The 15,190-nt window shown below is 51.9% G+C and overlaps 1 protein-coding gene across 1 annotated transcript in view; it reads left to right on the forward strand.

Annotated features, from left to right (window-relative positions):
- LOC140389353 (NACHT, LRR and PYD domains-containing protein 3-like) overlaps nucleotides 1-15,190 on the forward strand; it is a 58,020-nt gene that overhangs the window by 14,901 nt on the left and 27,929 nt on the right. The window contains exons 5-8 of the mRNA XM_072473519.1: nucleotides 2,298-2,384; nucleotides 3,278-3,364; nucleotides 6,111-6,281; nucleotides 6,371-6,541. Coding sequence (XP_072329620.1) covers nucleotides 2,298-2,384; nucleotides 3,278-3,364; nucleotides 6,111-6,281; nucleotides 6,371-6,541 — 516 coding nt within the window. The remainder of the gene's footprint in view (nucleotides 1-2,297; nucleotides 2,385-3,277; nucleotides 3,365-6,110; nucleotides 6,282-6,370; nucleotides 6,542-15,190) is intronic.

Below are 15,190 nucleotides of genomic sequence, written 5' to 3' on the forward strand. Positions count from 1 at the left end.
ATGGTATGAGCAAAGTGACAGTTATTTGTCTTATGGACTGGACATATGGGACGGGATTCTCCAATAATGAGGTTATGGCCACAAGCCGGTGTGAAAACCGGCACCAACCACTCCGGCATCAACGGCCCCCGAAAATGAGGAATTCTCCCCTTTCTCGGGGGCTAGGTTGACGCCGGAGTGGTTCCCGCAGCTCCAGCTGGTGCCGAAGGGCCGTTGCGAGATCGCGCATGCGCGGAATGGCCAACGTATTTCCATGCATGCGCAGGGGTTCCCTTCTCCGCGGCGGCCCCTGACAATATGGTGGAGCCTTACAGGGGCCCGGCACGGAGGAAAGAAGGCCCCTACGTAACTTGCTCGTCCGCAGATCGGTAGGCCCCGATTGCGGACCAGGCCACCGTGGGGGCCCCCATCCCGGGTCGGATCCCCCGCGCGCCCCCCCCCTCCCAGGACAGCCCCCGCACACTTACCTGCCATTCCCGCCGTGTGTGAGGCGAAGACTGGGCAAAACCTGTTGGCCACTCGGCCCATCGGGGCCCGAAGAATTGCCGGGCGGGTCGCTGCCAACGGCCCCTGACCGGCGTGGCGGAAAACCCGCCGCCGCCCGAAAAACGGGGCTGGAGAATAGGGAATCCAGCGTCGGGGCGGGATTCGCGCCTCACCCAGGGGATTCTCTGACCCGGTGCAGGGCCAAGGACTGCAGTGTCCTTTTAGGTCTGGTACACTTTTAGATAATTTAGTCTCGTTCATTCAAATAAGATTCTCTAATTCTGCCGGGTTTTTCAGTGTACCAGTTGGTGCACTGCATTCAAGATCTATTTAACCCGACAGTCCTTTCACACTCTGGGACTGGGTGGGACAGTGGGTCAGACACTGTCCTTTCACACTCTGGGACTGGGTGGGGCAGTGGGTCAGACACTGTCCTTTCACACTCTGGGACTGGGTGGGACAGTGGGGCAGACACTGTCCTTTCACACTCTGGGACTGTGTGGGACAGTGGGTCAGACGCTGTCCTTTCACACTCTCGGACTGGGTGGGACACTGGGGCAGACACTGTCCGTTCACACTCTGGAACTGGGTGGGACAGTGGGTCAGACACTGACCTTTCACACTCTGGGACTGGGTAGGACAGTGGGTCAGACACTGTCCTTGCACACTCTGGGACTGGGTGGGACAGTGGGTCAGACACTGTCCTTTCACACTCTGGGACTGGGTGGGACAGTGGGTCAGACGCTGTCCTTTCTCACTCTGGGACTGGGTGGGACAGTGGGTCAGACACTGTCCTTTTACACTCTGGGACTGGGTAGGGCAGTGGGTCAGACACTGTCCTTTCACACTCTGGGACTGGGTGGGACAGTGGGTCAGACGCTGTCCTTTCTCACTCTGGGATTGGGTGGGACAGTGGGTCAGACACTGTCCGTTCACACTCTGGAACTGGGTGGGGCAGTGGGTCAGACACTGTCCTTTCACACTCTGGAACTGGGTGGGGCAGTGGGTCAGACACTGTCCTTTCACACTCTTAGACTGGGTGGGACAGTGGGTCAGAAACTGTCCTTTCACGCTCTGGGACTGGGTGGGATAGTGGGTCAGAAACTGTCCTTTCTCACTCTGGGACTGGGTGGGGCAGTGGGTCACACACTGTCCTTTCACACTCTGGGACTGGGTGGGACAGTGGGTCAGACACTGTCCTTTCTCACTCTGGGACTGGGTGGGACAGTGGGTCAGACACTGTCCTTTCACACTCTGGGACTGGGTGGGACAGTGGGTCAGACAATGTCCTTTCACACTCTGGGACTGGGTGGGACAGTGGGTCAGACACTGTCCTTTCACACTCTGGGACTGGGTGGGGCAGTGGGTCAGACTCTGTCCTTTCACACTCTGGGACTGGGTGGGACAGTGGGTCAGACACTGTCCTTTCACACTCTGGGACTGGGTGGGACAGTGGATCAGACACTGTCCTTTCACACTCTGGGACTGGGTGGGACAGTGGGTCAGACACTGTCCTTTCACACTCTGGGACTGTGTGGTACAATAGGTTGTCCACTCATCGCAGGAGATGTCTATTTAAACTACCTTCCCATGATGAATAAAGAATGAATAATCTTCAAGAGAGAGCCGGTTAACCTCACACCTCTGTCAAAACTTTGAAACACTTTGAGGTGTAGCCTATTAGCAATGCCACAGAACAAGAGCAAACAGCGTGATCCAATGCAGCAATATTATTTGTATCTGACTCGATGTTTTGTTGCACCTTTCTTCTGACATTACTTGATGTGTTTGACCCACTGTTTGAACTCCAGGCTAACGGGTAATATCATGGATGAGGAAATGATTGACTCGATGAGTGCCCTCCTGCTCGCCAGTAAAAACCAAATCAAGGAGTTATGGTAAGCCATAATATGGTATTAGAAACTTTGGTGTACAATCCTCAGCAGAATGTTGTTGTCATGCATCATCCTTGGCTCAGTCGCCGACCGCTTGTCTCTGAGTGAGATGATTGGGATTTGAAATCCCACTCCCAAGACGTGAGTACAAAAGGCTGACATTGCAGTATGGAACAAAGGGAGTGTTGTGCTGTTGGGGTTACTTTCTTTCAGATAAGAATCCGAGCTGTCACTCAGGTAGATGTAAATGATCCATCCAGTCACACGATTTGAAGTATAGTAGGGGAATTCTATCAGGGCCAGTGGCAACTTTATCCCTCAACCCACATCATGGAAGAGACCTCAGCAAAGTAATTCATTGATGCGAAGCACTTTGTGCCACCCTGAGATTATAGAAACTGCTATATAAATGCAAGCACAGTGGGCTAAATAGCCGACTTGTAATGCAGAACAATGCTAGCAGCACAGGTTCAATTCCCGTACCGGCCTCCCCGAACAGGCGCCGGAATGTGGCGACTAGGGCTTTTCACAGTAACTTCTTTGAAGCCTACTTGTGACAATAAGCGATTATTATTATGTTGAAGATCTTCTTTCTCATGGGAAAGAAATAAAAATTTGGAATTTGCACCATAAGAATGAGAATAAGCAGCTCCGCCCTGTCTCAGTCAGTCACTGTACCTCTTCCGAAACTTCCCGTCCATAATATTCAAATAAAACAAACGAACCCACAAGAAATGAAAGTGCTAAGGGTAGACTTAACAATTGAGTTTTCTGGACTTTGAAGGCTAAGTTGTGCCTGTAATCGTGGCTACAGGGAGCCTTAGGACTGCAGGCTTATGAACTATGACCTTCTTTAAGGATGATGACTGCAAAATGTGACATGATTTACCTTCCAGCTTGATAAATAACACACTGGGAGATACAGGTCTCAAAAAGCTGGCTGTTGCATTGATGAGTCCGAGCTGCAGACTGGAGACACTGCTGTAAGCAAACCTTTTCTACTTCTCAAAACTGCTTTGTGACTGTAGGACATAAAGGTCCACCCTGTATTTAAATCCAACTTGGCTGTCCAGTGATTCATGAAAAAGTCTCATGCTGCAATCACAAATTCTCAGTGCTAGCATTAAGGGTACTTTCTGAAAAAGGATAGGCAGGAGATATGCAATAACATGTTTGGCAAGATGTACAGTCAGATGTTTGGTCTGTACTTATCCTACACTGTTACCTGGGACCACCTGAACCGAAATGGGACCAGCATCCTTGCAGGGAGGTCTGCTGCCGCTGTTGCGGAGAGTATAAACTAACTTGGTCAGAGGAATCCTGAGAGAAGGTTCAGCAGGGGGAAATGCACAGCCAAAATTAGAAGAGACAGCAAGTGAGTTAGGAAGGCAGAGAAGTTATAGACCAGTTAATTCACAAGGGAGTTTGGCATGATTGAGTGGTATTTATTTTAATGCAAGGAGTCTGATGAACAAGGCAAATTAGTTGAGGGCATAAAATAAAACATGGGGGTATGATGTAATTGCTGTCACTAAAACGTGGTTGAGAGGGGGACACGATTGGCAGCTCAGTATTCCAGGATATAGGACCTTCAGGCAAGACAGGAAAGGAGGCAAAAGAGGAGGGGGTGTTGCAATTTTGATCAGGGAATCAATTACAGCATGAAGGAGGGACAAAACCTTAGACGGTTATTCAAATGAAACTGTATGGGTGGAACTTAAAAACTAAAAAGGAGCAATCACATTGAAATATTGAATGCAATTCTGAGACAGAATCAATGTGAATTTGGAGAGGCAGAGATTAATCAAGAATAGTCAGCATGAGTTTGTTAAGGGGAGGTCATATCTGACCAGATTGATTGAATTTTTTGCAGAGATGACAAGGTGTGAAGATGAGGGCAATGTATTTGACGTCATCTACTTGGATTTTAGCAAGGCTTATGAGAAGGTCCTACATGGCACACTGACAGTGAAGGTGTCCATGGAATCCAAGGAAATTTGGCAAATTGGATCCAGAATTGGCTCAGGGGCAGGAAGCAGGGGTGATGGTTGAGGGGTGTTTTTCTGACTGGAGGCCTGTGTCCAGTGAGGTCCTGCAGGAATCAGTGTTCGGGCTCTTGCTGTTTGTGGTTTATATAAATGATTTAGACATGAATATAGGCCAGTTGATCAGTAAGTTTGCAGATAGTACGAAAATTGGTGGGGTGGTAAAAAGTGTGAAGGATAGCCTTAGATTAAAGGAGGATAAAGACAGGTTGGTCAGGTGGGCTGATCAGTGGCACATGGAATTCAATCTAGATAAGTGTGAGATGGTGCACTTGGGCAGGACAAACAAGGCAAAGGAATACATGATGAATGTAGGATGCTGAGATGCACTGAGGATCAGATGGATCTTGGTGTGCATGTACACACGTCCCTTAAGGTAACCGAGCAGGTGGATAATGTGGTTAAGAAGGCATTTGGTATACTTGCCTTTATTAACCAAGGCATAGAGTTTAAGAGCAGGGATGTTATGCTGGAACTGTATAAAACATTGGTTAGGTCACAGAGTATGTGCGCAGTTCTGGAGTCCTCATTATACGAGGGATTTGATAGCAGTGGAAAGGGTGCAGAGCAGATTTACCAGGATGTTGCCTGGGCTGGAGAGTTTTAGTTATGAAGAGAGATTGGATCGACTGGTTTTTTTTTCTTTGGAACCGAGGAGACTGAAGGGAGACATGATCGAGATGTATAAAATTATGAGGGACATAGATAAAGTAGATAGGAAGGAATCTTTTCCCTTGGTGGAGGGATCAATGACCAGGGGACATAGGTTTAACGTAAGGGGCAGAAGAATTAGAGGGGTTGGGAGTAAAAGTGTTTTCACCCAGAGGGTCGTAGTAGTCTGGAACTCACTGCTTGAAAGGGTAGTGGAGGCAGAGACCCTCATAACACAAGAAGCATTTAGATGTGCAGTTGCTATGCCAAGGCAGCAAGACTATGGGCCAAGTGCTGGAAAGTGGGATTAGAATAATTAGGTGGTTGTTCTGACCAGTGCAGATGTGATGTAGACCTCTATGACCTCTTGGAAAACCATAAAGGGACCTTTACACTGTACCTAGACCATTCAGTACCTGATGTGGGAACATTTGATGAGATGATGTAGATGGAGCTTTATTCTGTAGCTAACCTATGTTCAATGTAATCTGGAAGTGTGTGATGGGACAGTTTGGAAAGAAATTTACTCTGTACTTAATCCCTGTTGTTCCAAAACTGAGAAGCAGGATACGGACAATGTGTGTTATGACAGGCAAGTTTCAGTTTGACAACCAGAAAATATATACCTGAAAAAGTGTGGTACCTGGGCTGGTTTAGCACAGGGCTAAATCGCTGGCTTTGAAAGCAGGCCAGCAGCACGGTTCAATTCCCATACCAGCCTCCCCGAATAGGCGCCGGAATGTGGCGACTAGGGGCTTTTCACAGTAACTTCATTTGAAGCCTACTTGTGACAATAAGCGATGTTCATTTCATTTCACCTCTCCATAAGAGAGGCTTAATGTTGGTGCAGCTTCATTAGGCTGAATGGCCTCCTTTAGTGTTGTACTGTTCTATTGATTAGATGCACTGTTCATGATCCGTGAGAACTATCTTTTAATGGCTTTGTGGTTATCATGTTTGTAAATGTTGAATGATTGAATTCTATACATGGATTATAAAATACTTTCTTCAATAAATTCTCTATCATCTGCAGTCTGTGTACAAATAATCTCACAGAGCAGTGCGGTGAAGACCTGGTCTCCGTTTTAAGGACAAATCAGATTCTGAAAGAGTTAGACCTGAAGTACAACCAGCTGAAAGATGCAGGGGTGAAGCAGCTTTCTGTTGCACTGCAGGACTCTGACTGTGAGATCGAGACCCTGGGGTAGGTGGCCATTGCCTTGGTAAACTGATCCAGCTGTTTTTTGAGCCTTTTTTTGGCAATACTTAATGATGTCTGTCTGATTTATTTAGGTTATGGGGCAATGAATTCACACACTGCTGCTGTGAAGAACTGGCTCTGGCTCTGAAAACCAACAAATCATTAAGAAGCCTGGATCTTGGCTACAATGCCATTGGAGACCTGGGAATAAAACTGCTGTGTGCAGCGATTAAGGATGATGACTGCAAAATAGAGAAACTGGGGTAGGTAACCCCACCTTGTGATTGTTACTGTCCATTCATCTCAAATAACCACTTGGAGAACAGTACCAACAGCAAATACCGACATACACGTTTCATGCATAAGTATAGCAGTGTTTCTTCAGTGTCATATCTGAGAGAGGCTTTGTCGAACTGAACAGAAATAGCAGCCTACAATGAGCTTGTCTCATGACAGAGTCCTATGACTACAGCAAGTCAGGTGCAACATCAGACTTACTTCACAACCCAAAATCCCCCTTCTCCGACTGAACAAAAGCTATCTTTGCATGCATGGTCCTGTGTGACTATGAGTTGCCCAAGTTACCCACGATACACCCACTGCATTAACAACTGTTTGGCCTACTAGTTATTCTCCACACATGCATTGCACAATGAGGCACGATCAATTTGGCTGGAGACGAAGTTGAATTCAAACTGAAGCTTTATTAGTCTCTGAAGTGTGGCCTCCTACAGCAGCTGACGAAATGGCTGCGAGCTGAAGGCCACGCATATTTATAACCCGGCTCCTGGGCGGAGCTAGCATGCAGGGGCCCAGGTGAACCTGTAGTGCAGGTTCCACCGTACAACCCTTAAAATAGGAACACAGTGGTTTACCACATTCACCCCCTGTTAAAATTGAGTCCGGCGGGGGTGGTGGTTAACTATATACAATTCGCAATCTTTAATATTTACAGAACAGTGAAAAAAATGTCTCTGGTCATCCGATGGGCAGGTCAGAGGTTCAGCCGGTCCGGCGCCTTGATCGTCCTCTGGGATTGATGAAGTGGAGCTGGCGATGTTGGTGCTGTCGTGGTCGAAGTTGACTCCGGGAGCGTGCCTCTTCATCTTCATCCTCTTCATCAACGGGGGTGGGCAGGGGGAGGACGGACAGTCCTAGGGGGGGGTGATGGGAGCAACAGGGGGAGGGTGGCGCCGGGGGCGACGGGGGTGCTGTGGGGGCGGACCCTGCTGGTGCCAGATCCCTGAGGGAGCTGGTATCCTGGCGGCCGTCAGGGAATGCCACGTAGGCGTACTGTAGGTTTGCGTGGAGCAGGTGCTCCCTTTCCACCAACGGGTCCACCTTGCGGAGCCGCCCATTTTTACGGGGAAGCACGGTTCCCGGAGCTGTGAGCCAAGTTGGGAGTGATACCCCGGATGTGGACTTCCTGGGGAAGGCAAAGAGACGTTCATGCGGTGTACTGTTAGTAGCAGTGCAAAGTAATGAGCGAATGGAATGTAGTGCATCGGGGAGGACCTCTTGCCAGCGGGAGGCCGGATGATTTCTGGACCGTAGGGCCAGCTGGGCGGCCCTCCATACCGTCCCATTCTCCCTTTCTACCTGTCCGTTTCCCCGGGGGTTGTAGCTCGTCGTTCTGCTGGAGGCGATACCCCTGCTGAGCAGGAACTGACGTAGCTCATCACTCATGAATGAGGATCCCCTGTCACTGTGGATGTAGGCGGGGAAGCCGAACAGAGTGAAGATAGAATTAAGGGCTTTAATGACGGCGGCAGACGTCATGTCGGGGCATGGGATGGCAAAGGGAAAACGGGGGTATTCATCGATCACACTGAGGAAATACGTGTGTTAGTCGGAGGAGGGGAGGGGGCCTTTGAAATCCACGCTGAGGCGTTCAAAGGAGCGGGAGGCCTTCACCACGTGCGCGCGGTCCGGCCGGTAGAAGTGCGGTTTGCACTCCGCACAGACCCGGCAGTCCCTGGTGATCGTCCTTACTTCCTCGGCGGAGTAGGGCAAATTTCGTACCTTAATGAAGTGGTACAACTGAGTGACCCCTGGGTGACAAAAGCTGTCGTGCAAGGTCCGGAGTCGGTCTACCTGTGCGCTGGCACATGTACCTCGGGATAGGGCGTCTGGGGGCTCGTTGAGTTTGCCAGGGCGATACTTAATCTCGTAGTTAGAGGTGGAGAGCTTGATTCTCCACCGCAAGATTTTGTCTTTTTGATCTTGCCCCGCTGTGTGTTGTTGAACATGACGGCTACCGACCGTTGGTCCGTGAGGAGAGTGAATCTCCTGCTGGCCAGGTAATGCCGTCATGAACCCCAGGCAGCGTTTGAGGGTCTTGGGGCAGGAGGGGAGGGGAAGCTCCATGAGGGTGCGCATGCGGTCGGGATCGGGCCCCAGAACTCCGTTCTGGACCACGTAGCCGAGGATGGCTAAGCGACTTGTACGGAACACACATTTCTTGTTATATGTGAGGTTGAGGAGAGTGGCGGTGCAGAGAAATTTAGCGAGGTTGGCGTCATGGTCCTGCTGATCATGGCCGCAGATGGTCACATTGTCTAGGTACGGAATCGTGGCCCGCAAGCTGTACCGGTCGACCATTCGGTCCATCTCCCTTTGGAAGACCAAAACCCCATTGGTGACGCCGAAGGGGATCCTAAGCAAGTGATATAGCCGGCCGTCTGCCTCGAATGCGGTGTATGGCCGGTCCGATTTGCGGATGGGGAGCTGGTGGTAAGCGGATTTCAGGTCCACCGTTGAGAAGACCCGGTACTGTGCAATCTGGTTAACCATGTCAGATATGCGTGGGAGGGGGTACGCGTTGAGCTGCGTGTACCTGTTGATGGTCTGGCTGTAGTCCACGACCATTCGATTTTTCTCCCCAGACTTAACTACTACCTCTTGAGCTCTCCAGGGGCTGTTGCTGGCCTCGATGACTCCCTCCTGAAGCAACTGCTGGACCTCGGACCTAATGAAGGCCTTATCCTGGGTGCTGCACCATCTGCTCCTGGTGGTGACGGGTTTGCAATCTGGAGTTAGATTGGCAAAGAGGGAAGGAGAATCGACCTTTAGGGTCGCGAGGCCCCACACAGTGAGGGGTGATAAGGGTCCGCCGAATTTAAGGGTCAGACTCTGGAGGTTGCACTGAAAATCCAGGCCAAGGATAATTGCAGCGCAGAGGTTAGGGAGGATGTAAAGGTGAAAGTCGTGGAACTCTACGCCTTGGACTGTGAGCGTGACCGTGCAGTACCCCCGGATCGCTATGCGATGGGATCCGGAGGCCAGGGAGATACTTTGATTGGTAGGGTGTACCTTAAGGGAGCAGCGCCTTACCATATTTGGATGTACAAAGCTCTCGGTGCTCCCGGAGTCCAGTAGGCAGGAGGTCACGTGGCCGTTGACTTTCACGCTGGTAGATGTGTTGGTCAGAGTGTGTGGTCTGGACTGGTCGATTACCATGGATGCGAGTCGCGCTTGATCGTCGGGTAGTGAGGCAGCCGCTGCGTCGGGGTCCTGAAACGCCGTTGGTCTCCGTGTGGACAAGATGGCGGCACCCGGAGGTCCTGGGGGGTCACAAAATGGGGGTGCCCATGGAACGCACATTGCGGGGTGGAGCAAGATGGCGGCGCCCATGAAACGCACGTGTTGTGCGGGGGAGAAGATGGCGGCGCCCATTGCTCGCACATGGCCTGGGGAGGAGGGGAGGATAGCGGCGCCCATTGTCCGTGACCGGGGGGGGGGGTGAGGGTGATCACTGCTGCTGAGCAGGCCTGGTGCGGGGGAGAAGATGGTGGCGCCCATTGCTCGCACATGGCCTGGGAGGAGGGGAGGATAGCGGCGCCCATGTCCGTGACCGGGGGGTGGGGGGCGACTGCTGCCGCTGCGTGGGCCTGGCACACCACTGCGTAGTGGCCCTTCTTCCCGCAGGCCTTACAAAGGGCAGCGCGGGCCGGGCAGTGTTGGCGGGGGTGTCTTTGTTGTCCACGGAGATCACTGGCTGGCACGTAGCGCAGGCGTACTGGGTGGGTAGCACCCATGCTGGGGCGGCTGCCTGTGGGGCCCATGAAGCAGAGGAGGAGCCGCTGCCTGATAACATCGGACCCAATCCCAGTTACAAAAGCCTCCCACATAAGAGATCTGAGTGCTCCTTAGCTGTAACGTCCTGGCAGTCACAGTCCCGAACTAGTGGGATCAGGGCCCTCCAGACGTCCTCGATTGACTCACCAGGTAGTTGAGTATGCGTTGCGAGCGCATGTCTGGCGAAGAGCGTGTTCGTCTTCTGCTCATAACCTCTTTGAGTCGAGTCATAGCGTCAGCGTAATTGGGCGCATCCTGGATCAGCGGGAAGATTTTAGAGCTGAGTCTGGAGTACAATATTTGGATCTTCTGAGCCTCTGGAATAGGGGTTGGCGCCGCGTTGATATACGCTTCAAAACAAGCTAGCCAGTGCTGGAAGTCCTTTCTGCGTCGCTTGCGTGTGGATCCAGCTGCAGTCAATCTGGTTTAATCCGGAGGTCCATCTTCTGAATCAGATACTAAAAAATTGAGGCACAATCAATTTGGCTGGAGACGAAGTTGAATTCAAACTGAGGCTTTATTAGTCTCTGAAGTGTGGCCTCCTACAGCAGCTGACAAAATGGCTGCGAGCTGGAGGCCACGCATATTTATAACCCGGCTCCTGGGCGGAGCTAGCATGCAGGGGCCACAGGTGAACCTGTATTGCAGGTTCTACCGTACAACCCTTAATATAGGAACACAGTGGGGACTTCTGGTGGCGTGGGCGAGCAGGGCGGCCGGAGTAACAAGAGCTCCTGCTGCTGGCCACGATTCGCGGCGATTTTGGGGAAATCCCCGAGTCTTCACGCGCCCCCCGACTATCATCGGCCTTTGGGGCCGCCACGAGCAGCCAGCGGGGCCGGTTTAAAAACCGGCGAAGAACCCCGCGCGAGTGTCGGGCGGCAGGGGCTGAGGTGCTGGGCCCGGCGCGGCAGGTCAGAGCAGCGGGGGCGGAGCTACGAGGAGGCCGAGGCGGCAGGCCCGAGGCCAGGGCACCATGTAGGGAGGGTGCTCCACGTCGGATGCTCCCACTAGGAAGAAGAAAGAAGGTTGAAGCCTGGTCCCAGGTGAATGCAGAGGAGAAAGAAAGAAGATTTAAGGAAGTTTGTTAAAAGTTTTTTTTTCTTTTCCCCCCCCCTTTTTTTTTCAAAAAACAAGACTGTCAGATTGATGAAGGGCAGGAGGGTGAAGGGGGAGAGAGGAGAAAGGAAAGAAGATAAAAAGCAATAAGCCGCTAAAGGATGCGAAGAGTAGCGTGGAAGAAAGGAGGAAGCGCGGGTTCGAATCCGAAGGAGAAGACGAGCAAAAGTGTTGACAGGATGGCGGAAGCCGAACTGCAAGGCAAGGCCGCACTACTTACGGTGAAGAAGATGACCGAGGTGATGGTGGTGGAGCTGGAAAAACATTTGGTGAGGCACATGGAGGTCTTGAGGAAAGAGATGGCGGTCGTGTTGAGGTCATTGTTGGAGGAGGCAATCGGCCCGATCAGGGTGGAGGTGGCAAAGGCATTGGCCGAGGTGAGAGAGCAGGGCGAGAAGATGAAGGAGGTGGAGGAGGCCGTGACACGACACAGCGACCAGGTCACCTCGATGGGGGACGAGTTGCGGATGGTGGTGGAGGTTAACAGAGGACTCCGAGCAAAGCTGGAAGACTTGGAAAACCGCTCAAGGCGGCACAATTTGAGAATTGTGGGCTTGCCCGAAGGGACAGAGGGCCCAAGGCCAACGCAATACTTCGCTAAGAAGTTGGCGGAGCTGATGGGGGAGGGTGAGAGCCCCACCCTGTACGAGCTAGACCGAGCTCATCGGTCATTAAGGCCGAAACCCAAAGTGAACGAGCCGCCAAGGGCAGTAATTATCTGCTTCCATAGGTTTTGCATTGAGGAGAAAGTATTAAGCTGGGCGAAGCAGGAGCGTGAGGTGCTGTGGGATGGTACTGCGGTTCGGATCTACCAGGACTTCATGGTGGAGTTGGCAAAAAGACGAGCGTCGTTTGGACGAGTGAAGGCGGCTTTGTACAAGAAGGGTGTGCGATTTGGTGTGGTGTACCCGGCGAAGTTGAGAGTAACATATAAAGCCAAAGACTTTCATTTTGAGACAGCGGAGGCGGCTGAGGCGTTCGTGAGGGCAGAAGGCTTGGGACAGACGTGAAGAGCGGAACTGGAAGAGAGACTGTGGACTGTGTTTGAGCGGCTGGAAAATGTACAAATGTTACAACTTTCTTTTTACTGATTTGTATTGAAATTTACTTCTCTTTGCATTGTTACAGAGTTCAAGTTAATGGCGTTCTGTATTGCGACGGTTACATGTTATGTTAGTGAATTGTAGGGGTTGGATTGTTGGGTTTTGGTGTTTCTTTCTCTGGGACTGGGCGGAAGGGGGCGAGAGGTCTTGGCGAGGGGGAGCCACCCGCGCTCGCTAACTAAAGTCAGTTAGTGAACGGGGGTGAGGTGAGAGGAGGACTGCGGACGTTGGAGCCTGGATAGCAGGCTTCAATGGGCCTATGAGGCGAGCAAGAGGGGGTGGAGGGATGGAGGTTGGGGGATGTTTTTGTAGGGGGGGTTCTTGGGAGGGGGGAAGGGGTTCGATGTTAACAATGGACAGGGCGGGTCAGGCTTATGGGGCAGGGCCCGGTGGTATGGTGATGGTGGATAAGAAAGGTGGGTGGGTGAGAGACCCCCAGTAAGGATAATCACGTGGAACGTGAGAGGGCTAGGAGGTCCGGTCAAGAGGTCAAGGGTGCTTGCACATCTTAAAAGTTTGAAAGCCGATGTAGCAATGCTGCAGGAGACTCACTTGAGGGTGAAGGACCAGGTGAGACTTAAAAAGTGCTGGGTTAGCCAAGTGTTTTACTCCGGATTTGGTGGAAGGGCTCGAGGGGTAGCGGTGCTGGTCAGCAAAAGGGTACGCTTCCAGATGGAGAAGGTGGTGGCAGATCAGGGGGGTAGATATGTGATTGTGACAGGGGCACTGGAGGGGAGATTAATGGCGCTGTTAAGTGTATACGGTCCCAACTGGGACGATGTGGGATTCGCGAGGAAGGTGTTTGGGGCTATTCCCGACTTGGACTCGCATGAGCTGATTGTGGGGGGGGACTGGAACTTGGTGCAGGTTGGACAGATCATGGCCGCGCTCGCTGGCCCCATCAGATGGGGGCAAAGGCGTGGCTGGGCTCATGGTGGAAATGGGAGGGGTGGACCCTTGGAGGTTTCGGCACCCGAGGGAACGGGAGTACTCGTTTTTCTCAGCGGTCCATAAGGTGTACTCGCGGATCGACTTTTTTGTGGTGGGGAAGGCTTTGCTGGCTGGAGTCAAGGGGTCGGAATACTCTGCAATTGCAGTGTCAGATCATTGGGTGGATATGGTGCTGGAGAAGGGAGCAGCGCAGAGACCGGGGTGGAAACTGGATGTGGGGCTTTTGGGGAACCAAGTGTTCTGTGAGAAAATTGAAAAGGTAATTAAGGAATATGTAGGTTTCAATTGTACGGGTGAGGTGTCGAAGGCAGTCGTCTGGGAGGCTCTAAAGGCAGTGGTGAGAGGTGAGGTAATTTTGTTTAAGGCCAGGGTAGATAAAGAGGAGAGGTTGGAGTGGCAGAGGGTAATAGATGAGATGTTGGAGGTAGATAGGAGGTATGCAGAGGATGTGGACCCGGCGAAGCTGGAAAAAAGAAAGGAACTACAGGCGAGCTTCGACCGACTGTCCACCGGGAAGGCGGTGCGCCAACTGAGACGAGCAAGGGGTGCAGTTTATGAACATGGAGATAAGGCGGGGCGGGGTATGTTACCAGGTCAGCTCCGGAGGGAGGCAGCGGCAAGGGAAATTCTTCAGGTGAAGTATAGGACAGGGAAGTTGGTGGTGGCCCCAGTGCTGATTAACAAGGTTTTTGAGGAGTTTTATGAGAGGTTGTACAAGTCAGAGCCACTCGGGGGAGACCGTGAGATGCAGGAATTTCTAGATGGGTTGGAGTACCCGAGGCTAGGGGGGGGGGGTGGGGACAGGGCTACATTAGAAGGAGCAATAGTGGAGCAGGAGATAAAGGATGCGATTTGGAGGATGCAGTCGGGAAAGGTGGCAGGGCCGAATGGGTTTCCGGTGGAATATTATAAAAAACTTAAGGATAGGTTGGCACCCCTGATAGTGGGGATGTTTGAGGAGGTGATAGGGAAGGGGGTGTTGCCGCAAACCTTGGGGCAGGCATCGATTTCCCTGTTACTAAAAAAGATAAGGATCCGACGGGGTGTGGGTTGTATCAGCCCATATCACTTCTGAATGTGGACGTAAAAGTGTTGGGGAAGGTACTGGCGGGTAGGCTGGAGGAGTCCCTCCCGAAGGTGATAGGGGAGGATCAGACGGGGTTTGTGAAAGGGAGGCAGCTGTTTTCGAACATTAGGAGGGTTTTGAACGTTGTTATGGCACCGGCGGAAAGAAAGGAAACAAAGGTAGTTGTGGCATTGGACACCGAGAAGGCGTTTGATCGGGTAGAATGGGGGTACCTGATGGCAGTGCTGGAGCGGTTTGGGATTGGACCAAGGTTTGTGAACTGGGTAAAGCTATTATATAAGGAACTGAAGGCGAGTGTCCGCACAAATAATATCAGCTCGAGATATTTCTCTCTCCACCGTGGGACGAGACAGGGATGTCCTATGTCCCCCCTGCTGTTTGCACTTGCGATTGAGCAGTTGGCCATCGCATTGAGAGGTTCGGGAGCATGGAAAGGAATAGTGCGGGGGGGGGGGAAAAGAGCATAGGGTGTCCTTATATGCCGACGACTTGCTGCTGTATGTGTCGGAGCCAAGTGCGTCGATAGGAGGAATATTGGAGCTACTGCGGGTATTTGGGTCTTTCTCGGGGTACAA

The sequence above is a fragment of the Scyliorhinus torazame genome, chromosome 14 (genome assembly GCF_047496885.1).
Source record: "Scyliorhinus torazame isolate Kashiwa2021f chromosome 14, sScyTor2.1, whole genome shotgun sequence".
NCBI classification, from domain to species: domain Eukaryota; kingdom Metazoa; phylum Chordata; class Chondrichthyes; order Carcharhiniformes; family Scyliorhinidae; genus Scyliorhinus; species Scyliorhinus torazame.